This window comes from Anarhichas minor, unplaced genomic scaffold (genome assembly GCF_050575085.1).
Source record: "Anarhichas minor isolate MPS153535 unplaced genomic scaffold, ASM5057508v1 ptg000056l, whole genome shotgun sequence".
NCBI lineage: Eukaryota > Metazoa > Chordata > Actinopteri > Perciformes > Anarhichadidae > Anarhichas > Anarhichas minor.
Genome location: NW_027466502.1, coordinates 544,808 through 572,500, shown reverse-complemented (window position 1 = coordinate 572,500; position 27,693 = coordinate 544,808). Strand labels below are relative to the sequence as shown.

At 45.2% G+C, this 27,693-nt stretch overlaps 2 protein-coding genes across 6 annotated transcripts in view; both read left to right on the top strand.

The window, feature by feature from the left end:
- Positions 1-16,178, top strand: part of elk1 (ETS transcription factor ELK1) — a 35,959-nt gene extending 19,781 nt beyond the window's left edge. Inside the window, exons 11-12 of one of the 5 annotated variants that reach the window (XM_076076392.1) lie at positions 8,116-8,212; positions 8,309-8,556. In XM_076076392.1, the coding sequence (XP_075932507.1) occupies positions 8,116-8,212; positions 8,309-8,439 (228 nt within the window). In that variant the 3' untranslated portion in view covers positions 8,440-8,556. Of the gene's footprint in view, positions 1-749; positions 5,537-8,115; positions 8,213-8,308; positions 8,642-13,188; positions 13,634-16,052 lie in introns of those variants that run through there. The other 4 variants (XM_076076396.1, XM_076076393.1, XM_076076391.1 and 1 more) reach the window with 4 other exon arrangements.
- Positions 16,069-25,895, top strand: LOC142932511 (leucine-rich repeat neuronal protein 1). Its single transcript, XM_076076390.1, has 12 exons — positions 16,069-16,200; positions 16,281-16,426; positions 16,515-16,616; positions 16,902-17,086; positions 18,674-18,916; positions 19,001-19,123; positions 19,508-19,630; positions 19,813-20,242; positions 20,346-20,481; positions 21,353-21,537; positions 21,663-21,824; positions 22,081-25,895. Exons 1-12 carry the CDS (start codon positions 16,122-16,124, stop codon positions 22,603-22,605), a joined length of 2,439 nt encoding a protein of 812 aa, XP_075932505.1. The 5' UTR covers positions 16,069-16,121; the 3' UTR covers positions 22,606-25,895.
- Positions 25,896-27,693: the final 1,798 nt, after the last annotated feature.

Sequence of the window (27,693 nt, the reverse complement as noted above, 5' to 3'; positions counted from 1 at the left end):
TCGTCAGCGGAGTAAAAAGAGGCTCTTTCTTTGACTTTATTTAACATTGTACTGTTAGAAAATCATGGTTTCGGTGATCGACGCTTCTCCCTTTTGAAGTAGGACGGCACGCGCAATTATCCTGATCCTGATCGTCTGGTTCCAATTAACGAGACTGTTGAGAGGATCAGCCTTGGAGAAACCAGATAGCCTGATGTCAATCATCTCGTTAATTTAGGCTGCTAACAGGACATTTGATCGACTTAGTTGAACCACGTATGAGGAACGGGGCCCTGCTGTTATCACAACACAGTCATCACATCAGCTGCTCCTTACACTATAACACTTTATTACATTAATAATAATGATCTAGTCAACCAATATCTAAACTAAAAACTATACATTCGTGTGTGTGTGTGTGTGTGTGTGTGTGTCTGGAGAATCTATTTTATCCAACACTTTTATCACACTCTTAGACTTCTTTCTTCTTAATGATTGATGACATCATCACTGTTTGATGACATCATCACTGTTGTTCTCACTAAAGACACGTTCTCGTTCTCTCTACTTCTAGTCATCGTGGTTCTGTTTCATAGAGGAGCAGGACTTTTATTTTGGAAATCAAGTCCACAGAGAGAAACGCGGTCTGAAAGCGTTTCAGAGGGTTAAATCCGCAGAGACATCAGTTGTGTTGTGTTCAGGAAACATCAGTGAATCTCAATGAAGCTGTTCTCACCAGAATGACGATGTGTTCATGTCTCTCTGTTTAGTTTCCCACCAACGGCAGTAATCAGATCCACATCCCGGCTCTGAGTGTCGACGGTCTCTCCACCCCTGTGGTTCTGTCCCCCGGCCCCCAGAAACCCTGAGCCCCCCCGCCCTGCTTCACACAGCTCCTCACTGGGCACCGACCCGGACTCAGCCCCCCCCCCCCCCCCCCCCCTCCAAACCTCCCTGGATCTGGACCGACATGTCCACTTAAACCACGTTGTTTTGGTGGGGTTTGGTGGTTTACGGGGACCTTTGACTGGTGGACGATGGAGATGTTGAGGAACCAAAGAATCGTGGGAAAACGGGACGCTTCTCCTTGAACGCATCTTGAGAAGTGGACAGAAGACAGACGAGGCGGACGGATTCTTTTCTTCTTCTGCGGACGCTGAAACCTCCGACAAACAGTTTTTTACGGGATGTTTGTATTGTTGATCAGTGAGACGTGTTTCCTGATCAGGATTATCAGGACCTGAAGCCTCATGAATATTCATGAGGAAACTTCTTTTAGGGTGTGTTTTATAAAGACGTGATTATTTATTCCCAGCTGCAGATGTTTGAAGGTGTCTCGTCATCGTGGCTCCTGATTGGTCACCTGATGGTGATGGAAAACGCTGCTGACTTTTAGGGCAGTTTAAAAGTTTTTTTTTTAGCTTTGCTCTCATTGGCCGCTTTTTTTAAAGGCCACGCCTTTCCCCTGTTATGCATGGCCTGTTATTGGACTGAAGTCCTCAACATCATTTTTGAACCGACCAATCACAGAGGAGGGATTCTGTGTGACAGATTGTATATTTTCTAAAAGAGGTTTTTATCACATTCCTGTATCTTTAGAGGACGTTTCATTGATTCATGACTGATGATCGTTTTAATTACAGACCTTCAGTCCGTCTTTGATGGGCGGTTCTTTTTCTGGTTGTTCCTGAACGCCTCGGACTTGTTTCCTCGTTCCTTTGCGGTGATGTGGCCTCAAGTTTTCATGAGAACCTGATTCACATTCCATCTGGGACTCAGACAGAGAGACCTGAAGACCTGGAGACCTGAAGACCTGGAGACCTGAAGACCTGGAGACTTAAAGACCTGGAGACTTAAAGACCTGGAGCCCTAAAGACCTGGAGCCCTAAAGACCTGAAGACTTAAAGACCTGGAGCCCTAAAGACCCGGAGACCTAAAGACCCGGAGACCTAAAGACCTGAAGACCTAAAGACCCGGAGACCTAAAGACCCGGAGACCTAAAGATCCGGAGACTTAAAGACCCGGAGACCTAAAGATCCGGAGACCTAAAGACCCGGAGACCTAAAGACCCGGAGACCTAAAGACCCGGAGACCTAAAGATCCGGAGACTTAAAGACCCGGAGACCTAAAGATCCGGAGACTTAAAGACCTGGAGCCCTAAAGACCCGAAGACTTAAAGACCCGGAGACCTAAAGACCCGGAGACCTAAAGACCCGGAGACTTAAAGACCCGGAGACTTAAAGACCCGGAGACCTAAAGACCCGGAGACTTAAAGACCTGGAGCCCTAAAGACCTGGAGACCTAAAGACCCGGAGACTTAAAGACCTGGAGCCCTAAAGACCTGGAGACCTAAAGACCCGGAGACCTAAAGACCCGGAGACTTAAAGACCCGGAGACTTAAAGACCTGGAGACCTAAAGACCCGGAGACTTAAAGACCCGGAGACTTAAAGACCTGGAGACCTAAAGACCCGGAGACGTCCTCACTGGGTTCTCTGCTCTTTTAAGTTGAGTAGATTGTCACAGAAACATGAGAAACATTCTCCTCTCGGCTTCATTCAGAGCTGCCTGCTCTGAAGAAGACCACCAGATGTGGTCGAAAGCTCGAGGAGCAACAAGTAGGTGGAGCTTGTCGACGTGACTTTTTTGTTTTTAAACGTCATCGTCTGAGTAAACGAAACATCAGCTGCAGTTTTTCTACCAAACACAAAGTTTCTGTGTTCAGACTGAAGCTGACTCTTCTAAAGACTGTTGTTGTTGTTTATGATGCTAGCTGAGCTCTGTGGTTGCCATGGTAAGCTGACCCGACTGTTGTTGCACACCTGCAGGTTGTTGTTGTTGTTGTTGTTGCTGCTGCGGAGCATCTGAAGCTGCTCCTCGTGATGACGCTGTTAACGTGTTGCTACGCTTCTGTGTGTGACCGCGAGGCTGCTGACACACAAACACACGTACACACACACACATACATACACACACACGCGCACATAGAGACACAGACACACACACACGGACCAGCAGGAACTGAGTGAAGCTGATTATCAGTTTTTAACGAGTAACAATTAACAGTAACATTTGAAAGAAGCTGCTGTTAACTCGTTAAGGCTCGTTAACGAGCCTCGACTTAACGAGTTAAAGCTCGTTAACGAGCCTCGACTTAACGAGTTAAAGCTCGTTAACGAGTTAAAGCTTAACGAGTTAAAGCTTGTTAACAAGCCTCGACTTTTACTAGATGTTTTAACTAAACTGTTCAAAGAGACAAAGATCCTCAACAGAAGAAGAGATGAAATCAGCTGCAAGCTTTGATTTAAACAGGAACTTTCAGTGTCAAGAGTTTCACAATAAAAGCATTTTATATTTATTATTATATAATCATTAATATTATTTCATTCAGTGTGTGCTGGCTGTCACATTTAAAGAGGTTTCAGCTCAGTGGATCAGGTCTTTAATCAGCCTGGATCCAGATCACAACCTGACATTAAATATTCAGCCTCAGATCACTTCCTGGCGGTGAGATTTCCCAGCCTCTGCGGTGCCGTGAACGCAGCACCATCGTGTTTGACTGTTCTCTCCTTTTACAGCATGACAATTTTTCTACCAGAGAAACGTGTTTTTATTGAGACGAAGCCTTAAAGAGTTTAAGAGAATGAAGAAGAAAAATAAGCCATTTATAGAGAAGAGCTGAACTTTGGACCAAGGTTTTGAGTCCAACGTCTTTTAACGTTAAGGTAACGTTTCTACGACGGCGTGACGTTCAGAGGGCAAATGAGATTAAAGTCGTAAATTTACAAGAAAGAAAAACGAGCGTGGCTTCACTTCACACGGTCGTTTCCTGTTTGAGAGACATCGTCTGTCATGCGATGTCTATCGTGTGACGGCATCTGTCATGTGACGTCTGTCGTGTGACGGCATCTGTCATGTGACGTCTTTCGTGTGACATCTGTCGTGTGACGGCATCTGTCATGTGACGTCTGTCATGTGACGTCTTTCGTGTGACATCTGTCGTGTGACGTCTTTCGTGTGACATCTGTCGTGTGACGGCGTCTGTCATGTGACGACGTCTGTCGTGTCGTCTGTCATGTGACAGTATCGTGTCCGTCATGTGACGGCATCTGTCATGTGGCGTCTGTCATGTGACGGCGTCTGTTATGTGACGTCTGTCATGTGACGGTATCTGTCACGTGACGTCTGTCATGTGACGGTATCTGTCATGTGACGTCTGTCATGTGACGGTATCTGTCATGTCGTCTGTCGTGCCGTCTGTCATGTGGCGGTATCTGTCATGTGACGGTATCTGTCACGTGACGTCTGTCATGTGACGGTATCTGTCATGTCGTCTGTCGTGCCGTCTGTCATGTGGCGGTATCTGTCATGTCGTCTGTCATGTGACGGTGTCTGTCATGTGACGGTATCTGTCATGTCGTCTGTCATGTGACGGTGTCTGTCATGTGACGGTATCTGTCATGTCGTCTGTCATGTGACGGTATCGTGTCCGTCACGTGACGTATCTGTCACGTGACGTATCTGTCACGTGACGTCTGTTATTTGACGGTATCTGTCACATGACGACATCTGTCATGTGGTTATTTTTATCTTTATTATTCAGATTATTTCTTTCACCAGCACTTCTTTCAAGAATGTTTTTATATTGATCAGAACAGCGTTGCATTCTGGGTAGTGTTTAACAAATTAAATGGAAAAAAATGATGCGTCACTTTAAAATATAAACTTTTTTATAACAAAACGTTTTCTATCAGAGAAACATGAAAGTAGAAGTACTGTGTTACTGCAGTAAAAGTACTAATACCACAGTGTAGAAGTACTGTGTTACTGCAGTAAAAGTACTAATACCACAGTGTAGAAGTACTGTGTTACTGCAGTAAAAGTACTAATACCACAGTGTATAAGTACTGTGTTACTGCAGTAAAAGTACTAATACCACAGTGTATAAGTACTCTGTTAAAAATGACACATTATTTTGCTTGTTGAACGTTTCATTATTAGATCAGGTGATCAAACAGTGGCCTCACACGGCCAGAAGTATGTGGACACTTTAAACTGATCAAACTACGCTGTTTAACATGTTTACGTTTACAAACTCAATATTCTGTTTTATCTTTGTCAATAAAGAGACTATATTCTGTTCCAGATTAATACGTTTGTTTCTACAGATTTGAGTGCAAACAGGAAACAGACTCATTGTAACTTCATACTTATTGATCATTAGACCGACATACTTCTGGCCGTGTGTTGTATTCATGTCCCATGATGCTTTGCAGCAGGATGAGGTCCTGATAAGAGCTATATCTTCTTACTCTTTTTCTATGTTTCTGTACATTAAATCTAGATATAATCTTTAATATTCTATCTTAATAACGTCTTGTTTCTGTGGCCTATCGTCGCTGTCAGAGCCTGCTCGGCCCCGCCCCTCCTCGGCTGTGATTGGCCGCGGGGTTTATTGATGTAAAGGGGCGGGGCTTGCTTTTATTTTTCTGAGACAGTTCTACGTGTTCCACGTGTCATTTACTGGAAACATTAAAAGATGTTTTTTATGGAAATGAATTCAGTGTTTGAGAAGATGATTCATCCAAAACACACTAATGTATACACACTAATGTATACACACACTCTAATGTATACACACTAATGTATAATAATAATAATACATTTTATTTATATAGCGCTTTAAAAGGCACTCAAAGACACTTTACATGTTAAAAACAGAAACAATAGAAGCATTTATAATAACAACAAAATATACGACAACAGTAAGAAAAAAAAAAAATAATAAAATAAACATGAAAAGAAAGAAAGAAAACATACATGACTGACTTTAGAGGTTAAAAGCAGATTTGAATAGGTGAGTTTTAAGTGCAGTTTTGAAAGTGGCGAGTGACGGAGAATGTCTGAGGTGTTGGGGCAGGGAGTTCCAGAGGGAAGGGGCAGCAACGGAGAAGGCCCTGTCCCCCCAGGTCCGATGCTTGGACAGAGTAGGGGGGGTTAGGAGGTTGGCGTCGGCAGATCTGAGGTTGCGGTTGGGAGTGTGACGGTGCAGGAGGTCTGAAAGGTATGAAGGGCGAGGTTGTGGAGGGCTTTGTAAGTGATGAGGAGGATCTTGAACTGGATTCTTTGTTGTATGGGGAGCCAGTGGGGGTTTTGAAGGACTGGGGTGATGTGGTCTCTGGTGCGGGAGTGGGAGAGCAGACGGGCAGCTGAGTTCTGGATGTATTGTAGTTTATTGATGATTTTGGTGGGTGAGCCGTACAGGATGCTGTTGCAGTAGTCCAGTCGAGAGGTGATGAAGGCGAGGATGAGTGTTTCAGCGGCTGTAGAGGAGAGGGAGGGACGGAGACGGGCGATGTTTTTGAGATGAAAGAAGGCGGTTTTTGTGATGTGATTGACGTGGCGTTCATATGAGAGAGTTTGATCGAAAATGGTCCCGAGGTTACGGACATGTGTGGAGGCATATATTATGATATTATGTCATATCATAATATATCATAATAATATATATATCGTATCATATAATAATGTATATATCATATAATAATATATCATATAATAATATATATATCACATAATTTTGTATATATCATATAATAATATATCATATAAATATATATATATCATATAATTATATATCATATAATAATATATCATATAAATATATATATATATCATATAATAATATATCATATAATAATATATATATATATATCATATAATAATATATCATATAAATATATATATATCATATAATAATATATCATATAATAATATATCATATAAATATATATATATCATATAATAATATATCATATAATAATATATCATATAAATATATATATATCATATAATAATATATCATATAATAATATATATATATATCATATAATAATATATCATATAATAATATATATATCACATCATAATGTATATATCATATAATAATATATATATCACATAATAATGTATATATCACATAATAATATATATCATATAATAATATATATATCATATAATAATATATCATATCATAATGTATATATCAAATAATAATATATATAATAATATATCTATCACATAATAATATCACAACTGCTTTATTAGGATTATTGAACACTCTTAGTGATAAGACAAGTGAATATATAGTTAATATTTAGTTATACTGTATATAAAATTAGAATACAGCAGCGCAACTGCTGGTTCCAAAAATGAGAATTTTGCTTGACTTTGCTTGGTTTATGCTAGCCTGCTTCACTCAATCGAAGTCAAATCTGTTTTAGAGACTGTAAAACATGTTGTGCTATGACTGCGGCTATGACATTGACATATTTAGGCATTATTTCAAATAAATATTTTCAACACAAGTGCTTTTTCTTCAGGCGAACCTGAAACTTTTTCAATTTGAGCTGTGCCATATGTGTATATGTTATTAACCAGTAACATATACACAATATTTACACATCACAGCACATCTCACAAGTGTTACCAGTATTCTAGCATCAAAATTATTAAAATAGACCTTGTAGTTAGAGCTGTGGACTCTCTTGAGTATGGGTATGCAATTTTCGAGCAGAGGCCTAAAAATAGGGCTAGGGTTTAAGAAAGCTAAATAAGTTATTTGCATGACGTCATCCAGCTTGCCAAACCTGTCTGGTGTTCAGCTAGTGGAGAAGCTTCATGTACTGCTTCCCTTTCCTGCTCGTCTGCTGTCTGATTGTGAGGTCAGGCTGATCTGATATCAGCTCTTTGGCCTGAAGATTCTCCTCAAAGTTCTCCTCTCAAACGGGTCTTGGGGTAGGATCGCGAGGATCGCTTCCGGTTGAAACCCGGTTCAACCAGAATCGAGGAAATGACAAATAAGAGACTTACCCTTAGGGTACTTCTCAAGTCTCTTACTTGTCATTTCCTCAACGTCCGGTTCGCTCCTCACTCGAACAGGAAGTTGTTCTGTGCCGCCATATTGACGGCCGTCCCAAAGCTCTAATGTAGCTCAGAGGAGCGAGGAGGGAGGAGAGAGGAGGGATCTGTCACGGCCAGGCCGTGCCTCCTGCTTGTCCCGTGTGTGTATCTTATGGGCAGGGCTTCGACCTGGTCTCCTCCCGGCTTCCTAATTACAACTCACCTCATCTGCCCAGTCAAACCAGCTGCACTCCATCAACTCATCAACCCAACAGTATATCTACCCCGGTTCTTCATCCACTCTTCGCCAGATCGTTGTTTACAGCTCACGTGGTAGCTATTAGTTCTTGGCCGCTCTGTTTGAAGTTAATTCAGAGTTTTCCTCAAGTGTTGTTTCAGCGCTTTAACCCTGTCTCTCTGTTCCTGCAGTTTTTCCATCCTCCCGGTTTCCCAGTCTGCCTGCCCTGCCCTACCTCCTTCTGCCTGGATTCCACCCTCACCCTCCCTGGACTTTCCCGCGGTGCTCTGGTCATTCCCCCCCCTTGGTTTCCTGTAAATAAACCTTTCACCTATAATCCCTGGTCCGTGCCTGCATTTGGGTCCACACTCACAGCCCGTGACAGAACGATCTGGCCAGCATGGACCCAGCAGACTCCGATTCCCTCCGTCAGGCTCTCGCCTCACAAGGTGCTCTCGTGGGTCAGCATGACCAACTTCTCCGGACCGTGGTGGAGTCACTCCGTTCCCTTTCCACTGACGTGAGTCAGATTGGACATCACCTCGAGCGGGTTTCCACACTGCTTTCCCCTCCTGCCCCGGAAGCTCCTGCAGCTCCCCCAGTTCCTTCTCAAACCCCCACCCAGCTCGCCTTCTGCCCCCGGGAGCCACACGTCCCTGCGCCAGAACGCTACACTGGTGAACTGGGCACATGCAAGTCCTTTTTAATGCAGTGCTCCTTAGTGTTTGATCAGCAACCCTCTAGGTATGTATCAGAGAGAGCGAAGGTTGCTTTTGTTATGGGGTCACTTACCGGGAGGGCACTAGCCTGGGCTACCAGTGTATGGGACAGTCAGTCGTCGGCTAACTCCTCCTACCAGAGCTTTTCTGATGAGATGCGTAGGGTTTTTGATCACCCCATTAGCGGTAAGGACGTTTCTTCACGCCTACTTTCCCTACGTCAGGGCTCTCGTAGTGTAGCAGAGTTTTCCATAGACTTTAGGACTATTGCACAGGGTTCAGGGTGGAGCGACATATCTCTCCAGGGGGTCTTTCTCAGAGGGCTTAATAGCCCTGTGAGAGAGGAATTAGTAATTAGGGATCACTCGGAGAGTCTTAATGCCCTAATTGCCCTTGCCATCAGACTAGAGAGTCGCTTCCGTGAGATTAGGAGAGAGAGACCTAGCTGCCCTCTTAGTATGCCATTCCCTTACTCAGCCTCTTCCCCTCCCCCTCCCGTGAGAACCAACCATGGGCCAGCTTCGAGTTCCCAGGCCCTTCCTGCTGTCCCTGTTCCCTGCTCTCCAGCAGAGGAACCCATGCAGCTGGGCAGAGCACGCCTTTCTGCAGAGGAGCACCTCCGCAGGATCAGAGCAGGAGTGTGCATTTATTGTGGCCAGGCTGGTCATTTCCTGGCCTCCTGCCCCCAGCGGCCAAAAGAGGAGGCTCGTCAGTAGAGGTGGGGATACTGGTGAGCCAAACTACTCCCTCTTCAGTCCCACAGACCAGAATGCAGCTTGAGGCTACCCTCATGTGGAACCAACAATCCCATCCCCTACGTGCTTTAGTGGATTCAGGAGCGGATGAGAGCTTCATCGACTCAGGCCTGGTTTCCCAAGCCGGAATCTCCATCCAACCACTAGACACTCCCCTCCGGGCCTACGCTCTAAACGGGAGGCTTCTCGCTCATGTTAGCCATGTCACGGAACCACTGCACCTGGTGTTGTCGGGTAATCACCACGAGTTCATTCAGCTCCATATCATATCCTCCCCTCACACCCCCTTGGTTCTCGGTCAGACCTGGTTAAGGCTCCACAATCCCCAGATTGATTGGTCGAAGAGTAGGGTTCAGAGCTGGAGCTCTTTTTGTCATTCCTCATACCTGAGATCTGCCCGAGCTCCAACAGAAGGCGATGCCCCCGCGCTTGCCACCGAACCCCTGGATCTGTCAGCTGTTCACTCGATGTTCACTCAGGATCTAAAGGAGGCTTTCAACAAGAAGCAGGCTCTCTCTCTACCCCCGCACCGACCCTATGATTGTCCCATTGACCTGCTGCCTGGTGCTCCTTTACCCGCTAGTCGGTTGTACAACCTGTCTCGCCCTGAGCGGGAGTCCATGGAGACTTACATACGAGACTCTCTAGCAGCAGGTATAATTAGGCCGTCATCCTCCCCGGTTGGTGCTGGGTTTTTCTTTGTGTCCAAGAAGGACCGTACCCTCCGTCCCTGTATTGACTACCGGGGGTTGAATAACATAACAGTTAAAAACAAGTATCCTCTTCCCCTTATAAACTCAGCTTTCGAACCACTACAGGGAGCCACCATCTTCTCAAAACTCGACCTCCGAAATGCATATCACCTGGTCCGTATCAAGGAGGGAGATGAGTGGAAGACTGCTTTCCGGACCCCCCTGGGTCACTTTGAGTACCTGGTCATGCCTTTTGGGCTGACTAATGCCCCTGCAGTTTTCCAGGCTCTTGTTAATGATGTCCTTCGCGATTTCCTAAACCGATCTGTTTTTGTTTATATAGATGACATCTTAATCTTCTCCCGGAACACTGAGGAACACATTCGGCACGTGAGACAGGTTCTCCAGCGGCTACTGGAGAACAAGCTCTATGTTAAAGCGGAGAAGTGTGACTTTCACGTGGCTTCGGTGGAGTTCCTGGGGTACATCATCGAGAGCGGGCAGGTGAGGATGGACCCAAGGAAGACTCAGGCAGTGGCAGAGTGGCCCAGACCCACTTCCCTCAAGCAGCTCCAGCGGTTCCTGGGGTTTGCCAATTTTTACAGGAGGTTTATCCGCGACTACAGCAGAGTGGCGGCACCTCTGACCCAGCTCACGTCTCCCAGAAACCCCTTCTCTTGGACCTCCGCAGCAGATGCCGCTTTTGCTGAATTGAAGAGACGCTTTACTACGGCGCCTGTCCTCGTTCATCCGGATCCCACACGTCAATTCATCGTGGAGGTTGACGCTTCGGACTCGGGAGTGGGGGCCGTCTTGTCCCAGCGCTCGGCTGCAGATAAGAAGCTCCATCCTTGTCCCTTCCTCTCCCACCGTTTGTCCCCCGCGGAGCGGAATTATGATGTTGGCAACCGGGAACTGTTGGCAGTGAAACTTGCCCTGGAGGAGTGGAGACACTGGCTGGAGGGAATGGAACAACCATTCATTGTGTGGACAGATCACAAGAACCTGGCCTATATCCAGACTGCCAAGCGCCTCAATTCCCACCAAGCCCGGTGGGTGTTGTTCTTCGGTCGATTCGACTTCACGCTCACCTACCGACCCGGTTCCAAGAACCTTAAACCCGATGCCCTTTCCAGGGTATTCATGTCTGACCACCACCCCCCCGACCCAGAGTCCATACTCCCTTCATCATGCATTGTGGCAGCAGTGAGTTGGGAGATTGAGTCCCTGGTTAGAGAGGCCCAGAGAACCATGCCGGATCCTGGTGGGGGGCCTCGGAACTGTCTGTTCGTGCCAGAGCCAGTCCGCTCACAGGTTCTCCAGTGGGTACACACCTCACGGTTCGCCTGTTATCCTGGTATTAATCGCACATTATCTCTCCTAAGGCGGCGATTCTGGTGGTCATCCATGGAGTCGGACACACACGCCTTCGTACGGGCTTGCGTGGTGTGTGCTCACAGTAAGTCCTCTCACCAGCCTTCCACCGGACTACTTCGCCCCCTTCCTGTCCCACGGCGTCCTTGGAGCCACATTGCCCTTGACTTTGTCACCGGACTTCCACCGTCTCAGGGTAAAACGACCATCCTCACTATCGTTGACAGATTTTCTAAGACTGTACATTTTGTGCCCCTACCTAAACTTCCAACAGCCACGGAGACTGCCAGCCTCTTAGTTCACAATGTTGTCCGGCTCCATGGGATCCCATCTGACATCGTATCCGATCGTGGACCACAATTTACATCCCAGGTATGGAGGGCTTTCTGTAAGGCTATTGGGGCATCTGTCAGTCTCTCGTCCGGTTATCATCCACAAACTAATGGACAGGCGGAGTGGGCCAACCAAGACCTTGGAGCGACGCTGCGGTGTGTCACAGCCCGGAATCCCTCGTCCTGGTGTGAGCATCTTCCCTGGGTAGAATATGCCCATAACTCTTTGTCAAGTGCTGCTACAGGGTTATCGCCGTTTGAATGTTCCTTAGGGTATCAGCCACCTCTGTTCCCAGTCCACGAGGAGGAGGTTGCAGTATCCTCAGTCCAGGCCCATCTTCGCCGTTGTCGCAGGGTGTGGAAGGAGGCACGCTTGGCTTTGCTACGATCAGCGGAACGCAACCAGCGCATTGCAGACCGGCATCGGGCCCCGGCACCAAGATACCTGCCAGGTCAGAAGGTTTGGTTATCTTCAAGGGATATTCCATTACAGACTTCTTCTAAGAAGCTTACGCCCCATTACATTGGGCCCTTTGAGATAGACTCTATTATTAACCCTTCAGCCATGAAACTCAAGTTACCTGCTTCGTTGAGGATTCACCCCACATTCCATGTCTCCCAGTTGAAACCTGTCTCGGTCAGTCCACTTTGCCCTCCAGCCATTCCCCCTCCCCCCCCGGATCATTGATGACCACCCAGCCTACACTGTCCGGCGGATCCTGGACGTGCGCCGGCGGGGTCGTGGATTCCAGTACCTCGTGGACTGGGAGGGATATGGAGCGGAGCTGGATATCCCGCCAGCTCATCTTGGACCCTTCCCTCATCCGGGACTTCCGTAGGGATCACCCTGGCAGGCCTGGCGGATCGCCTGGAGGCTCTCGTTGAGTGGGAGGTACTGTCACGGCCAGGCCGTGCCTCCTGCTTGTCCCGTGTGTGTATCTTATGGGCAGGGCTTCGACCTGGTCTCCTCCCGGCTTCCTAATTACAACTCACCTCACCTGCCTAGTCAAACCAGCTGCACTCCATCAACTCATCAACCCAACAGTATATCTACCCCGGTTCTTCATCCACTCTTCGCCAGATCGTTGTTTACAGCTCACGTGGTAGCTAGTAGTTCTTGGCCGCTCTGTTTGAAGTTAATTCAGAGTTTTCCTCAAGTGTTGTTTCAGCGCTTTAACCCTGTCTCTCTGTTCCTGCAGTTTTTCCATCCTCCCGGTTCCCCAGTCTGCCTGCCCTGCCCTACCTCCTCCTGCCTGGATTCCACCCTCACCCTCCCTGGACTTTCCCGCGGTGCTCTGGTCATTCCCCCCCCTTGGTTTCCTGTAAATAAACCTTTCACCTATAATCCCTGGTCCGTGCCTGCATTTGGGTCCACACTCACAGCCCGTGACAGGATCTCTGAGGAGCCTTGAGCGAGGACCCACGAGAACAGACTTCCAGGAAGTGTTTTAACGGCCGACACGCCCCCTCATTGTTCATCAGTCATGTGATTGGACGCTGCAGCCGATCGGACTGATGAGATTTTGTTCAACATGTAAACAGTGAAGACGGATCACAGATTAAACTCAAGCTTTATATTTGATTAGTTTATGATTCAACATCTGGTTTAAATAAATGTTCATTGTAGACTGAACAACAAAAGGACCACAAACAACTTTCTACATTTATTAGAAAGATTTGTGTTTTCATGATCTGATGTTTCCCTCAATAACTTTATTATGAATACAATATACATATATATATATATATATATATACATATATATATATATATATATATATATATATATAGTTATATATATATATATATATATATATAGTTATATATATATATATAGTTATATATATAGAGAGAGCTGAGAGCTGAAACACTTTTTACATCATTTCATTCAGTCACGTGAGGCTGTTCATTCCTGATTGTCGGGTTTGATGAGTTTTATCATTTAAGAGAAACAATAATCATATTCTGGGTTATTTAATATCGACGTCACAATCTGAATTTCAAAACGTACAGACGCAAATAATTCATAAATAAGACGATCGCATTCCGCCGGTAGAAATGGATCCTGTGCTTATAAACAGAACACAGGACACAGTTTGTTAACAGAATCGATTCTGCCCCAAGATGAATCTATTTGAGGGCACTGATTGGCTAAATTGTATGTCACACATTTATATCTTTAAGCAGCAGTTGGCTAAACTGCTTCATAGACCCGCCTCTTTTGGCCAGTTTCTCCAGCGCCTCAGAGCTGCTGAGACGTGCACACACGGAGAGGACGTGCAAGAAAAGCATATATTTACCGCAGATATCATATTTTACACATATTACTGGTGATTCCATATTTCAAAAACACAAATATTGACAATTTGTACAGTTTATTATTATTATTATTTATTGTATTTATTGCGCCCTCTATGGACCAGCCAACACTGGGTCGTGTAGTTAGTTCCTCTTCAGTGACATCAACTCTGAGACTGAAGAGAGAAGAACTCAGAGCGTCATCAGAGAATCTGGAGCATTACGTCATCTCAGTAGATCCCCCCCCCCCCCCCCCCCTCCATCGCCTCTGTGCAGCATCCGAGCTCTGATTGGTCCGTCGCCCGGTGGCCTATAAAGCTCATTGGCTGATCCCGAGTAATGCTGCGGACCTGATAGAGGACGGGGGTTGGGGGGGGGGGGGCCTTCAGATAAAAGGGGAGACAGACAGCGGGACTCATCTGGATCAACGAGACCCGAATCAACCGGAGACCCGATACCGGCTTCTACCGTACCCCGTTGGTCTCTACCGGACTTTGCCGACTCAGTGAGACTCTGCCCGGCCGGTGATCCTCGGAGCGACGGAGCAGGAGGAGGAACAAGGTGAGAACATGGGCGTCTGTCCTACAGCAGAGAGACGGGACCGCGCGGGGCTCTGCAGGAGATTATTGTTATTAATACTATTATTTATAATAATAATTATTATCATTATATCAATAATTCGGTTAAATACCGTGAGTTTAAAACACGTTCCGGTCGCTGTGCGCTGCTGTTAGAATAATATGAATATCTATTATACGAATGTCCCTGAACGCATCACCCAGCAGCTGACTCTAGTCGAACATCTCGAGATGATCGAGCCTCACAAAGAGATCAGCTCTTCATAGTGGGGGAGGTTCCTGTTTATCAGGGTTCCGATGATCCGATAGAACCTCCGGGTCTCCCTCTGCTGTGTCTTGCTTGCGGTAAAAACGTGGACACCTGGACACACACACCTGGAAGGTAGCGCTGCAGCGGCCATCCGGGCGGGTCGATCATCACCACGGACAGGAAGGAGAACCCGGACACCGGGCGAAGGAGGTCCCGGTCCGTACAGACTCAGCGGAGCTTTGAACGGCTCGTTTGACGGCTGTGCGCGCGGCAGCGGGCTGCTCCGAGGGGTCAAGTGATGATCGTTATGATCAATTTCTATGATGTCATGCAAATAGAAGGAAAAGCTCAACTTGTCACGTGATCACGAGTGTGTGTGTGGACAAACAAAGTGCACAGGCTGTGCGTGCTGCTCTCAACATAGTCCGCGTGGAAGATCCTCTCATTAAACAATTTGTTGAAAATGGATGAAATGCATCGAGATACTGTTGAAACTGAACCCACAGAATTAAGATGTGATGCCACTGAAGAAGAACAAGAGAGGAATGTCATCGGTGATGGAAAGGCTTCAAAAGGAAACTACCTTCTGAACAAGCAACATAAAGACACAAACGACAACACGTGTCTCTGTTGTCCAACAAAACCTCAAAGATTTAAAGATCGATGTCAAATCGCTTCTGAACTCCAGAACACATGGCTCACTGAGCGTCCTCTGCCGAGGAGGAGCTGATGATGATATATGTATTGAAGAAATATCCACATGGCTGAAGAGACATGGAATTACTTCATGGTGATGCAAATGATGATGATGATGAAAAGTTTAGTTGTCTCAACCTAACCAAGTAGTTGTGTTGTCTCAACCTAACTAAGTAGTGTTGTTGTCTCAACTTAACTTATGACATCTTAATGATATCACTTCCTGTGTGTTTCCATCCAGCTGTAGATGTGACCCACCTCCTCTGACCTTCAGCAGGAAGTTCAACCAACACGTCAGTTGCAGTGCATCATGGGATATGTGGCCTTTTTCGCCGTCCTCTGCGTGGTGACATCATCAGTGTGTGCTGGAGTGGGTGGGGCCAGTCAGGGTAAAGAGCGGTTCTTTAAACTTCAGACGGACAGGTGGAGGTTGATGTGGATCCTGAGCTGTGTGTGTTGTGTCCTGTAGGTGGCGCTGTGCTGTGTCCTCTGCAGTGTGTGTGTGAGACCAGACCCTGGTACACGCCGCAGTCCGTGTACCACCAGGCCAGAACCGTGGACTGTAACGAGCTGCACCTGCACCGAGTACCAGTCAACGTCTCCTCTGACACTCAGGTGACCTATCACAGAGAGAATGGTGATAATTATAATAATCATATTTATTGATGATAATACTGTAACTCTGTGTTTCAATACGTTTCAGGTTCTGCTGCTGCAGAGTAACAACATCTCCTCCATCAACACGGAACTCCAGAGTCTGACCAACCTGACAGAACTGGACCTGTCCCAGAACCACTTCACCCAGGTAACACAAGTCTACTACACGTTCTCCTGCACGTTCTTCTCCATGCTCTCCTCCACATTCTTCTCCACGTTCTTCTCCACGTTCTCCTCCACGGTCTCCTTAATGTTCTCCTCAATGTTCTTGTCTATGTCCTCACGTTCTCCTCAACATTCACCTCCACGTTCTCCATGTTCTCCTCCAAATTCTCGTCCATGTTCTAATCCATGTTCTCCATTATTACATAAATAAAACAGTGATGCCTTGGTGCTCAAAGTTCCATAAAAACTGGTGTCTCTCTTTGTCCAGGTGAGCTCTATGGGTCTGTCCTCTCTGGGTCGGTTGGTGACTCTGTACCTGGAGGAGAACCACATTCAGGAGTTGGAGGACTTCAGTCTGAGGAACCTTTCCAGTCTGGAGGAGCTCTACATCAACCACAACCACATCTCCTCCATCGAACCCAAAGCCTTTGCTGGACTCAACAACCTGCTGCGGTAACTTCTTCTTTGACCTTCTAAAATATCACTAGAACGACACGTAGAATCTCCTCAGTGATAACTAGATCCTCCCTAGAACCACCTAAATGATCCCTAGACAGTAACCACAAAACCACCTTAGGGACCCACAGAATCTCCTAAATGACCACTAGGACCACTTTAAGAACATTAAAACCACCTAAACCTCACAAAGGAGCACTAGTACCAAGTACAGAACCTCCACAACTCCCTCAATGACCACTAGGACCTCCTACATGACCATCAGAACCATTTAAAGGATCCATAGAACCCCCTGAAGGAACACCAAACCCTTCCCAGGGACCACTAGAAATACCCACAGGTTCCCACCTAAGTGACCACAGGCATGACCGAAAGGAACTCTAGATGTTCCAAGACGTCCCAAAAGACCCCTAGAACTATCTAAATCACCCATATAACCTCTTCAGCGACGACTAGAACCACTTTAAGACCAGAGGAACCACCTAAAAGATCCTAAAGAGCAAAATAACCGTTAGATCTACCTCAATGACCCCTAGAACGTTCCAGGTAGATAAAAGGATTTTGTTATGGTCATATAGAACCTCTGGAATAATCATTACAACCCTCTAAAGAACCACTAGAACCTCCTCAGTGACCAGAGAAACCACCAAAAGGACCCGAAAGAGCTAGAAGACTCTTAGATCCACCTCAATGTCCAACCTCTTACAGGAACCATAGATCGTCCCCATTACCTTAAATGGGTTATTTTAAGGTCATATAGAACCTCTTGAATGATCATTAGAACCCTATAAAGAACCACTAGAACCTCCTCAGTGACCAGAAAACCACATAAAGGACCTTAAAGAGCTACAAGACCCTTAGATCCACCTCAATCACCCCTAGAATGACCCAAGTAGCTAAAAGGATTACCTTAATGTCATATAGAATCTCTTGAATGAACACTAGAACCTCCTCGGTGACCAGAGAAACCAACTGAAGGATACCGCTTTCTGAATCGGTGTTCTAATAATAATAATAATAATAATACATTTTATTTGTAACGCACTTTTCATTAAAAAAATCTCAGAGTACCACAGAGCCAGTACATAGTTAAAACAAACTATAATAAAATAACTAGTAAGCATAAAAAAAAGCCATGGCCCGGAGGCCAGAGGCCCGGTCGCCCATGGTGCGGAGCTTGGTGTTGGGGACCCGGAGGAGCGAGCTGTTTGATGATCTGAGGGTGCGGGTGGAGATTTGGGGAGTGATGAGTTCTTGTAGGTAGGGAGGTGCGTGTCCATTTATGCATTTATGTGTGAGTAGTAGGACTTTGTAGTCAATCCGGAATGAGACAGGGAGCCAGTGTAGTGAGTGCAGAATGGGTGTTATGTGCTCATACTTCCGGACTCTCATCAGGATCCTGGCAGCGCTGTTTTGGATGTATTGCAGCTTCTGGATGTTCTTGGCAGTGATCCCAGTGAAGAGTGAGTTACAGTAGTCCAGTCTTGAGGAGATAAAGGCGTGGACGAGCTTCTCTGCATCTGACAGGGTTAAAGTGGTTCTGTGGTTCTGTGGTAAAGTTCTGTCCTCTGCTCTGTCCTGTAGGCTCCACCTGAACTCCAACCGGCTGGTGGCCATCGACAGCCGCTGGTTCGAGTCCCTGCCGTCCCTGGAGATCCTGATGATCGGGGAAAACCCCATCCTGGGTCTGGAGGAGAAGAACTTCCTGCCTCTGTCCCGCCTCCACAGCCTGGTCCTGGCTAGGATGGGTCTGGCCTCCGTCCCCTCCGCTGCCTTCCTGGGCCTCGACTACCTGGAGAGTCTGTCCTTCTACAACAACCGGCTCAGGTGAGTCCGGTGAGAACCGCCGGTTCGAGTTCCTGTGACCGTCTTCTCACTGTAACACTGATGTGACCGCCGTCCTCTCGGTAGGTCTGTACCTCGGGACGCAATAAGCGTGCTCCCTAACCTCAAGTTCCTGGACCTGAACAGGAACCCGATCAGCCGAGTCCAGCAGGGAGATTTCCAGAACCTTCAGCACCTGGAGGAGCTCAGGTGAGTCTGAGAACGTCTCACTCTGTCCACTCGGTGGTGTTACAGAGTGATGCCTCTTCTACCTCATAAACAATCTGTGATGGAGGCAGACTCCATTAATTCAGTTTAAAATAGTTAAATTCATTAATTAATGTTAAACATTATCATCACTGGTTCGTCAGTTTAGTGTTGTCTTTTTTTTTTTTAGTTCCACCCAAAAAACATAATTTGGATTTTTGTCTTAATGCAGAACTTCTATTAAAAAGAGTTTATTATAGAAAGTAGGAAGAATGAGAAATGTTTTAATACACAGAATTAAATGAGTGAAAGATGTTGATAATAATAATAATGATGATAATGATTATTGTTATTGTTATAACGATAATGTTGTTGATTGTGTTGTAGTCTGAACAACATGGAGCAGCTCCTGATGGTCGAGCGAGCAGCTTTCAAGAACCTTCCAGAAATCGTTAAACTGGAACTCTGCAGCAACCCGAGACTTTCTTACATCGACCCAGAGGCCTTCAGGTGTCTGTCTCTCTCTCTCTCTGTCTCTCTGTCTGTCCGTCTGTCTCTCTGTCTCTAATGTTTTTTTTACTTTCTTCTTTCCTCCTTCCTCTTCTTTCCTTCATCTCTCCTTGTTTCCTCTCCCCTACCCTTTTTTCCTCCTCTCCTTGTTTCCTTCTGTCCTCCTCTCCTTGTGTCCTCAGTGAGCTGCCCTCCCTCCGGACTCTCCTGGTCCACAGTAACCAGCTGAGCCTCCTCTCTGGAGACCTCCTCTCCTCCCTCCCTTCCCTGGAGGAGGTGTCTCTCCACTCCAACCCTCTGCGATGTGACTGTCTCACCTCCTGGGGGCCTCACCTCGGCAACCAGTCTCACCTCAAGATGCTGGAGTCCTCCATCACCCTCTGCTCCTCCCCGCCTCACCTAATTGGTCAGGAGCTGCAGGAGGTGGTGGGCTTCGGATGGGGTGGGGCTGAAGGGGGTGGGGGCGGGGCCAACAGCTGCCTGCCCCACATCTCCCCCCACGCCTTCCCACCCGCCATGAACGTCAGCGCCGGGCAGCCAATCACACTGGAGTGCTGGGCGGACGCTGACCCCGCCCCCCAGTTCTACTGGGTGACGCCCACTGGAGATAAGGTGGGCGTGGTCACAAGTGTTTGTCTCCCTGTTGGTGCATGTTGATAGAAACCGATGTTCTCACTGATGAGTGTTTTCTCTGTTTCCTTCCTCACCTGGTCAGGTGAGCTCGGAGGCGGTGGCTGCACCAATCGTATCGGAGGAGGGGCGTGGCCTGAGCCGCAGGAAGAAGAAGAAGAAGCATCGCGTGTCGGAGCCCGGAGCGCTAGTGATCGAACACGCAGAGCCGTCGGACGCAGGTCAGTCTGAGCTGCTGGTTCACATCCGGCATATATAGAAATATTTATTTATATATTTAGTAGTGCTGGGCAAGTTAACGCGTTATTATCGCGTTAACGCATTTTATTTTTTAATTATTATTTGTAAAGTGCGTTGCTCACTGGCAGCGGTGGAGGAAGTCTTCAGACTGCGTTGATGCAGCGTGTGGGAGAAGTTTAGATAAACTAAAGCAACACAAGCTAACAGATGCTACAGAGAAGTGGAGACAAACTGCAGGTTAGTGTTGTGGAAGATGTCGGTCTGAGGAACGTTCTCAAGGTGCGCTCACGTGGCGTTTGGTGTGAACGCACCTTTAGGATCTCAACGAATGACGTCACGTATGAGCCTCAAGACGCACCGTCACCAGAAGAATACATGAGTTGTATTAAAGGAGAGGACGACTAAAGCGACGGCGTTACAACGAGCAGCAGCTGCTGCTCTCACTGGAGACTACTGGACATCACTGCAAGAAATATGATCGCTGCTGCGAGACATCTGCCTTTTGAACACGTCCCCTGCATCGTTCTGTCACACTGAGCACAGATAGTGAAGAGATAGAACTGCTGCTTTGTAAAGGGAACACTGCTGCTAACAACAACCTGATGTGTTTAAAGTGTTTACACACAATGTTATTCACCTTTAGTTCATATAGCAGGACTTTAAAATAAAAGTGCGCAATACACTACTTTTGAATTCATTATTGAACTTTGCCATAACAATGAGATTAATCACGATTAAACATTGTAATCGTTGCCCAGCACTAATGTTTGTATGTATATATGTATGTATATATATTTATATTAATGTACATGCATGCAGAACTATAGATCCCTTTGCGTCCGTCTCTCTCAGGTGTGTATATCTGTGTAGCGTGGAACGCGGAGGGCGCAGACACAAAGAGCGTCTCAGTGTTCGTGGACTCTCAGGGGTCTGTGGACTCGTGGCCCGGCTGGGGGATCCGGTGGGGGAGCGGTGGGTCCAGCAGAGAGCCGGGTAACTCGTCCAGCGCTGCAGCCTCTCTGGTGGTGCTGGCCAAGGTACCGGCTGTAAACTTATTATAAAGTGTTATTTAAATACACTTCTTATTTATATAAAATTCAGACTCATTTCCGATCCCTGAAACAGATCCAGATTTTACGGTGGTTCTCTGTTTCCTCTGCAGGTGGTGCATGCCCAGTCGGTGGTGTTGGAGTGGAAGCTGTTCCCCAGTGGAAGACCTTCCTCTGGGGGTCAGAACCAGCAGGACACTGCCCCCCTCCGTCTGACCCGCTGGACCAGCGCCACCGTGCACATCGACAACCCTCAGATCAGCTACACCACCAAGGTGAACTCATCCACACTAGAAACACTAAAGTGAGACATAGAGAGACCTGGTGTAGAGAGGAAAGAGGAGGGGACCCAGAACGGAACTCTGAGGGACCCCAGTAGTGATTCTACGAGGTCTAGATCAGGTGTTTGTCTTAGAATAAATGAACTTCATTATTTTCTGATTGACAGATAAGCTAGTGGAACAGAGGCTGGACAGGAAGTGATGTCATCACACCGTCTCTCTATAGTAACCCCCCCCCCCCTCTCTCCAGGTTCCAGTGGACGTTCAGGAGTATAATCTGACTCACCTCCTTCCTGCCACAGAGTACCACGTCTGCCTCACCGTCTACTCCTCTCCTCCTCCCTCCTCCCCTAGCTCCTACTCCCCTCTCTCCTCCTCCCCCTTCCACACTTCCTGTCTGAACGTCACCACCAAGGAGGCAGGATTCTCGGTGGAGCTGGTGGCGTCGCGGCGCAGCAGCGTGGCGCTGGCGGCCGTCATGGGCTCCATGTTCGCTCTGAGCATCATGGCGCTGCTGGTGGTCTACATGGGCCGCCGGGTCCAGCAGCACAAGACCTGCGGACACTCACTGAAGAAGTACATGCAGCACGCCACCTCCATCCCGCTGAGCGAGCTGTACCCGCCGCTCATCACGCTGTGGGAGAGTGAGGCCGAGAAGGACAAGGAGGACAAGGAGGAGGAGAGGGAGGTGGGGGGGAGGAGGAGGAGGAGGGAGGAGGAGGAGGAGCAGGCGGGGGGGAGTCAGATCGACACCACAAAGACTTACATGTGGTAGCTGGAGGAGGAGGATCAGCAGGAGTTAGGGTTTAAGGGAGGACGGAGAGAAACCGGATGGAAGTTAGCAGTCACATGACCGGGAGAGAAGTCACGTGACCGGGAGAGAAGACCAGATATGAGCCTTCAGGCCTCCAGCAGGTCCACTTAGAGGACCATCCTGGTGTTTTTTAGAGTCCTTCAGGTTCATGATCACTTTTCAAGATAATCAATCACAGTTCACTGTAGTCCATCAGAGGCCCAATGGTGCGTTTGAGGTCCGCTCGTTCATGTTGACCTGAAGTGCTTTGCAGAAAAATAAGAACGTTTATTAACCAACGTGAAAGCGTTGGTATGAATATGGATCTCTTTGAGGTTTCATGGTGTTTATGTGTTTATTAAAGAGCACGACAGTGTAAATATATCACAGATTAAAGATGTAATATTTCCCCCCACAATCTAATAATGTATCTTTAACTATTTTATTGTAAACAAATATAAATATACAACATATATATAACATACTGCTACTCAGCTTAAAGGCTTTTTATTCAGCTTCCGGCCACTAGAGGCGCTGTGGAGCGGTTTTATCTCTGAGACCTGATCCACAACAGAACCACATGAACCAGATACTCGGTACCTTTACTGCAGTAAAACTAGTGTAGAAATACTCTGTTACAAGTAAAAGTCCTGCATTCAAAATCTTACTGAAGTAAAAGTACAAAAGTATTATTTAAAATACACCAAAGAACACTTCACAGGGAAATCTAACTTTATTTTATTTTACTTTACAGAAAATATTAAATTGTTTTGAGATCAAAAATGCAAAAGAGACAAATTGTGACTTTTTTTCAATATTGTATTAATTTCCTGTTTCTTTGTTTTTCTATCGCTTACTTTAAATTCACTTTGTACTTTAAGTATTCAGTGAGTTTTGCAAATTTACTTTTTAAATGTAATAATTTAAATGAACTTCATGGTATTTTTCTCTGTAAAGCACTTCGTCAAAAAATGTTAAAAATTAAAATACATTTAAAGAATAAAATACTAGCAGTGAAGAATAATCTGTGATTAGATCAATATATTCAACATTTCTGTCTAAATATCTATTATTGGTATAAAGAGAGTTTAATGGGCTGAAATATAAAAACACCAGAATGTTTAAGGTTCTGGACAAACATCTAACACACTCGTCTTTACTCGGATGTGTTTCAAACTGTGGCTCGCGGCCGGTTTCTGGCCTTCTGATGAACTTTCTGATGAACACTGACAGTAGCTGCATCTGAGTATTGTTTTCTCCCTGATGAACATGAACGCAGCACCAACACATTATTTCACTTAAAGGTCCCGAATTCCTGTTCATCTCTTTCACATGATGTTGAATTCATTTCAAATTTGACGCCATTTTAATATTTTAAACAAACGAGTAAAACAAACATTTGTTACATTTGAATATACATATCTTCTCTTCACAATAACACGTTTCATGCAGTGAGCTACAGATACACATTGACATGTTTACAACATAAACGACATGTTTTATATAAAAAGAAATAAATTAAATATATTCAGTAGACTCACATCATGTAAATAAACACAGTTTGTGACATCAGAGAATATGGACTTTTTAATCAAACACACACACACATACACACACAGGGCTCTCACCAGGAGTCTGCTGTTCATATTCGTCTGAAAGCGGAAGTCAACGTTGATGTTTGTAACTTAGATCAGGAAACAACACCGTGATGTTTTGATGTATATCATTCATAATAATTCAGTCACTTTCACTTTTGAACCAAACAAACTGACTTCCTGTCTGAATTCGGGACCTTTAGTCCTCATCAGCGCAGCATGAATGCATCTCTGTGTTTTGCATCACTACACAGTGGTTGTCATGTTCACGGTGACCAGCAGCAGGATGGATTCATGTTAAAGCTGCTCCACCGACGCCACTGTTACGTCCACGTAAATAACTTTATCAACACCCTTCTGCACAGACACTGACGGTGACAACGTTGTTTGTCCACGAATGTTTTAATCTCTGATTTATATCCTGGAACAACGAGTTCCTCTGGGCTCCAGATAAAGGTGGAGGTAAAGGTGGAGATGGAGGTAAAGGTGGAGGTAAAGATGAAGGTAAAGGTGGAGGTAGAGGTGGAGGTAAAGATGGAGGTAAAGGCAAAGATGGAGGTGGAGGTAAAGGTGGAGGTGGTGCTGCATGCCTTTGCACTCATATTGACTGTTTATATTGAACCGTCTGTGTGATAACCTGCAAACTGTTTGGTTCAATCAGGAGTTATCAGAAATGATCAATAACCAATAAGAACACAGATGTTATCTCACAGCGGGACTCATCAGAGTTATTGATCCGTCAGTTTGCAGGTTTGTCCTTCAGACTTTTAGCCAAATATTCACTCAACTGTACGACAACGGAAACTTCAGGACCAAGAACCCAAAGGCTCTGATCATGTTATAGATTATAATCTGAACATATTTATGTTATAGATTATAATCTGAACATATTTATGTTAGAGATTATAATCTGAACATATTTATGTTATAGATTATAATCTGAACATATTTATGTTAGAGATTATAATCTGAACATATATTTATGTTATAGATTATAATCTGAACATATTTATGTTATAGATTATAATCTGAACATATTTATGTTAGAGATTATAATCTGAACATATATTTATGTTAGAGATTATAATCTGAACATATATTTATGTTAGAGATTATAATCTGAACATATATTTATGTTATAGATTATAATCTGAACATATTTATGTTAGAGATTATAATCTGAACATATATTTATGTTATAGATTATAATCTGAACATATTTATGTTAGAGATTATAATCTGAACATATATTTATGTTAGAGATTATAATCTGAACATATATTTATGTTAGAGATTATAATCTGAACATATTTATGTTAGAGATTATAATCTGAATATATTTACATCATATTCCGCTTCACTCTTTTATATCTCAGTAGTCAACAAAGAGACGTTTTTGAAGACGTCACTTTGAATTCTGGACAAATTAAATCTACCACGATGACATCACACCAAGTCACTGAAATATGACATTAATATCAGGGTATTTTGTATGAAGTGTATGACTCTATATTTGAAGACAACTATTGCTTATATTGATATTATGATTATTATTGTTCTATTTATTATTATTCTATTTATTATTATTATTACTCGACACTGAGCACCAACTGTAACTAAAGATGTGTGTGTGTGTGTGTGTGAGAGAGGATACTATAAATACACACTGTCACTCCACAGCCTGGTGTCTGATTCCTAACTCATGTATATGATTTATGATATTTTATAATGTAAACTCTGAACATTGTGTCAACATGTGACTGAAGTTGACAGAGAACAGAAGTCTGGTAAAGAAAGCTGTGGAACAAACATGGTTTTTACATTAGAAACTTTTTTATCAATAAAACATAGCTTTGACTCAAACCTATTATTAAACCATAAACCTAAACTAAACTATAACTCATTTGAAAGCCTGGTAGTTAGTCTTTCACACCCGACCTCGAAAACAATACAGCCAGTTCTGTTCGTTATAGTGTACCGGGCCCCAGGTCAGAGTTCTTATCAAGTCTTTAAAACAGATGAAGTCATGATTGTAGGTGACTTTAATATTCATGTGGATGTCGATAATAATAGCCTTAGTACTGCGTTTATCTTATTATTAGATTCAATTGGTTTCTGTCAGAGTACAGAAACCAATCACTGTTTTAACCCTCGACCTGGTTCTGATTTATGGCATTAAAATAGAAGATTTAAGAAGGTTTATAGTTGGGGCTGGTTCAGGTTTATAGTTAGGGCTGGTTCAGATTTATAGTTAGGGCTGGTTCAGGTTTATAGTTAGGGCTGGTTCAGGTTTATAGTTAGGACTGGTTCAAATTTATAGTTAGGGCTGGCTCAGGTTTATAGTTGGGGCTGGTTCAGATTTATAGTTAGGGCTGGTTCAGATTTATAGTTAGGGCTGGCTCAGGTTTATAGTTGGGGCTGGTTCAGGTTTATAGTTAGGGCTGGCTCAGGTTTATAGTTAGGGCTGGTTCAGGTTTATAGTTGGGGCTGGTTCAGATTTATAGTTAGGGCTGGCTCAGGTTTATAGTTGGGGCTGGTTCAGGTTTATAGTTAGGGCTGGCTCAGGTTTATAGTTAGGGCTGGTTCAGATTTATAGTTAGGGCTGGCTCAGGTTTATAGTTGGGGCTGGTTCAGGTTTATAGTTAGGGCTGGCTCAGGTTTATAGTTAGGGCTGGCTCAGGTTTATAGTTAGGGCTGGTTCAGGTTTATAGTTGGGGCTGGTTCAGATTTATAGTTGGGGCTGGTTCAGATTTATAGTTAGGGCTGGCTCAGGTTTATAGTTGGGGCTGGTTCAGGTTTATAGTTAGGGCTGGCTCAGGTTTATAGTTGGGGCTGGTTCAGGTTTATAGTTAGGGCTGGCTCAGGTTTATAGTTAGGGCTGGCTCAGGTTTATAGCTAGGGCTGGTTCAGGTTTATAGTTAGGGCTGGTTCAGGTTTATAGTTAGGGCTGGCTCAGATTTATAGTTAGGGCTGGTTCAGGTTTATAGTTAGGACTGGCTCAGGTTTATAGTTAGGGCTGGCTCAGATTTATAGTTAGGGCTGGTTCAGGTTTATAGTTAGGGCTGGCTCAGGTTTATAGCTAGGGCTGGTTCAGGTTTATAGTTAGGGCTGGTTCAGATTTATAGTTAGGGCTGGCTCAGGTTTATAGTTAGGGCTGGCTCAGGTTTATAGCTAGGGCTGGTTCAGGTTTATAGTTAGGGCTGGTTCAGGTTTATAGTTAGGGCTGGCTCAGATTTATAGTTAGGGCTGGTTCAGGTTTATAGTTAGGACTGGCTCAGGTTTATAGTTAGGGCTGGCTCAGATTTATAGTTAGGGCTGGTTCAGGTTTATAGTTAGGGCTGGCTCAGGTTTATAGCTAGGGCTGGTTCAGGTTTATAGTTAGGGCTGGTTCAGATTTATAGTTAGGGCTGGCTCAGGTTTATAGTTGGGGCTGGTTCAGGTTTATAGTTAGGGCTGGCTCAGGTTTATAGTTAGG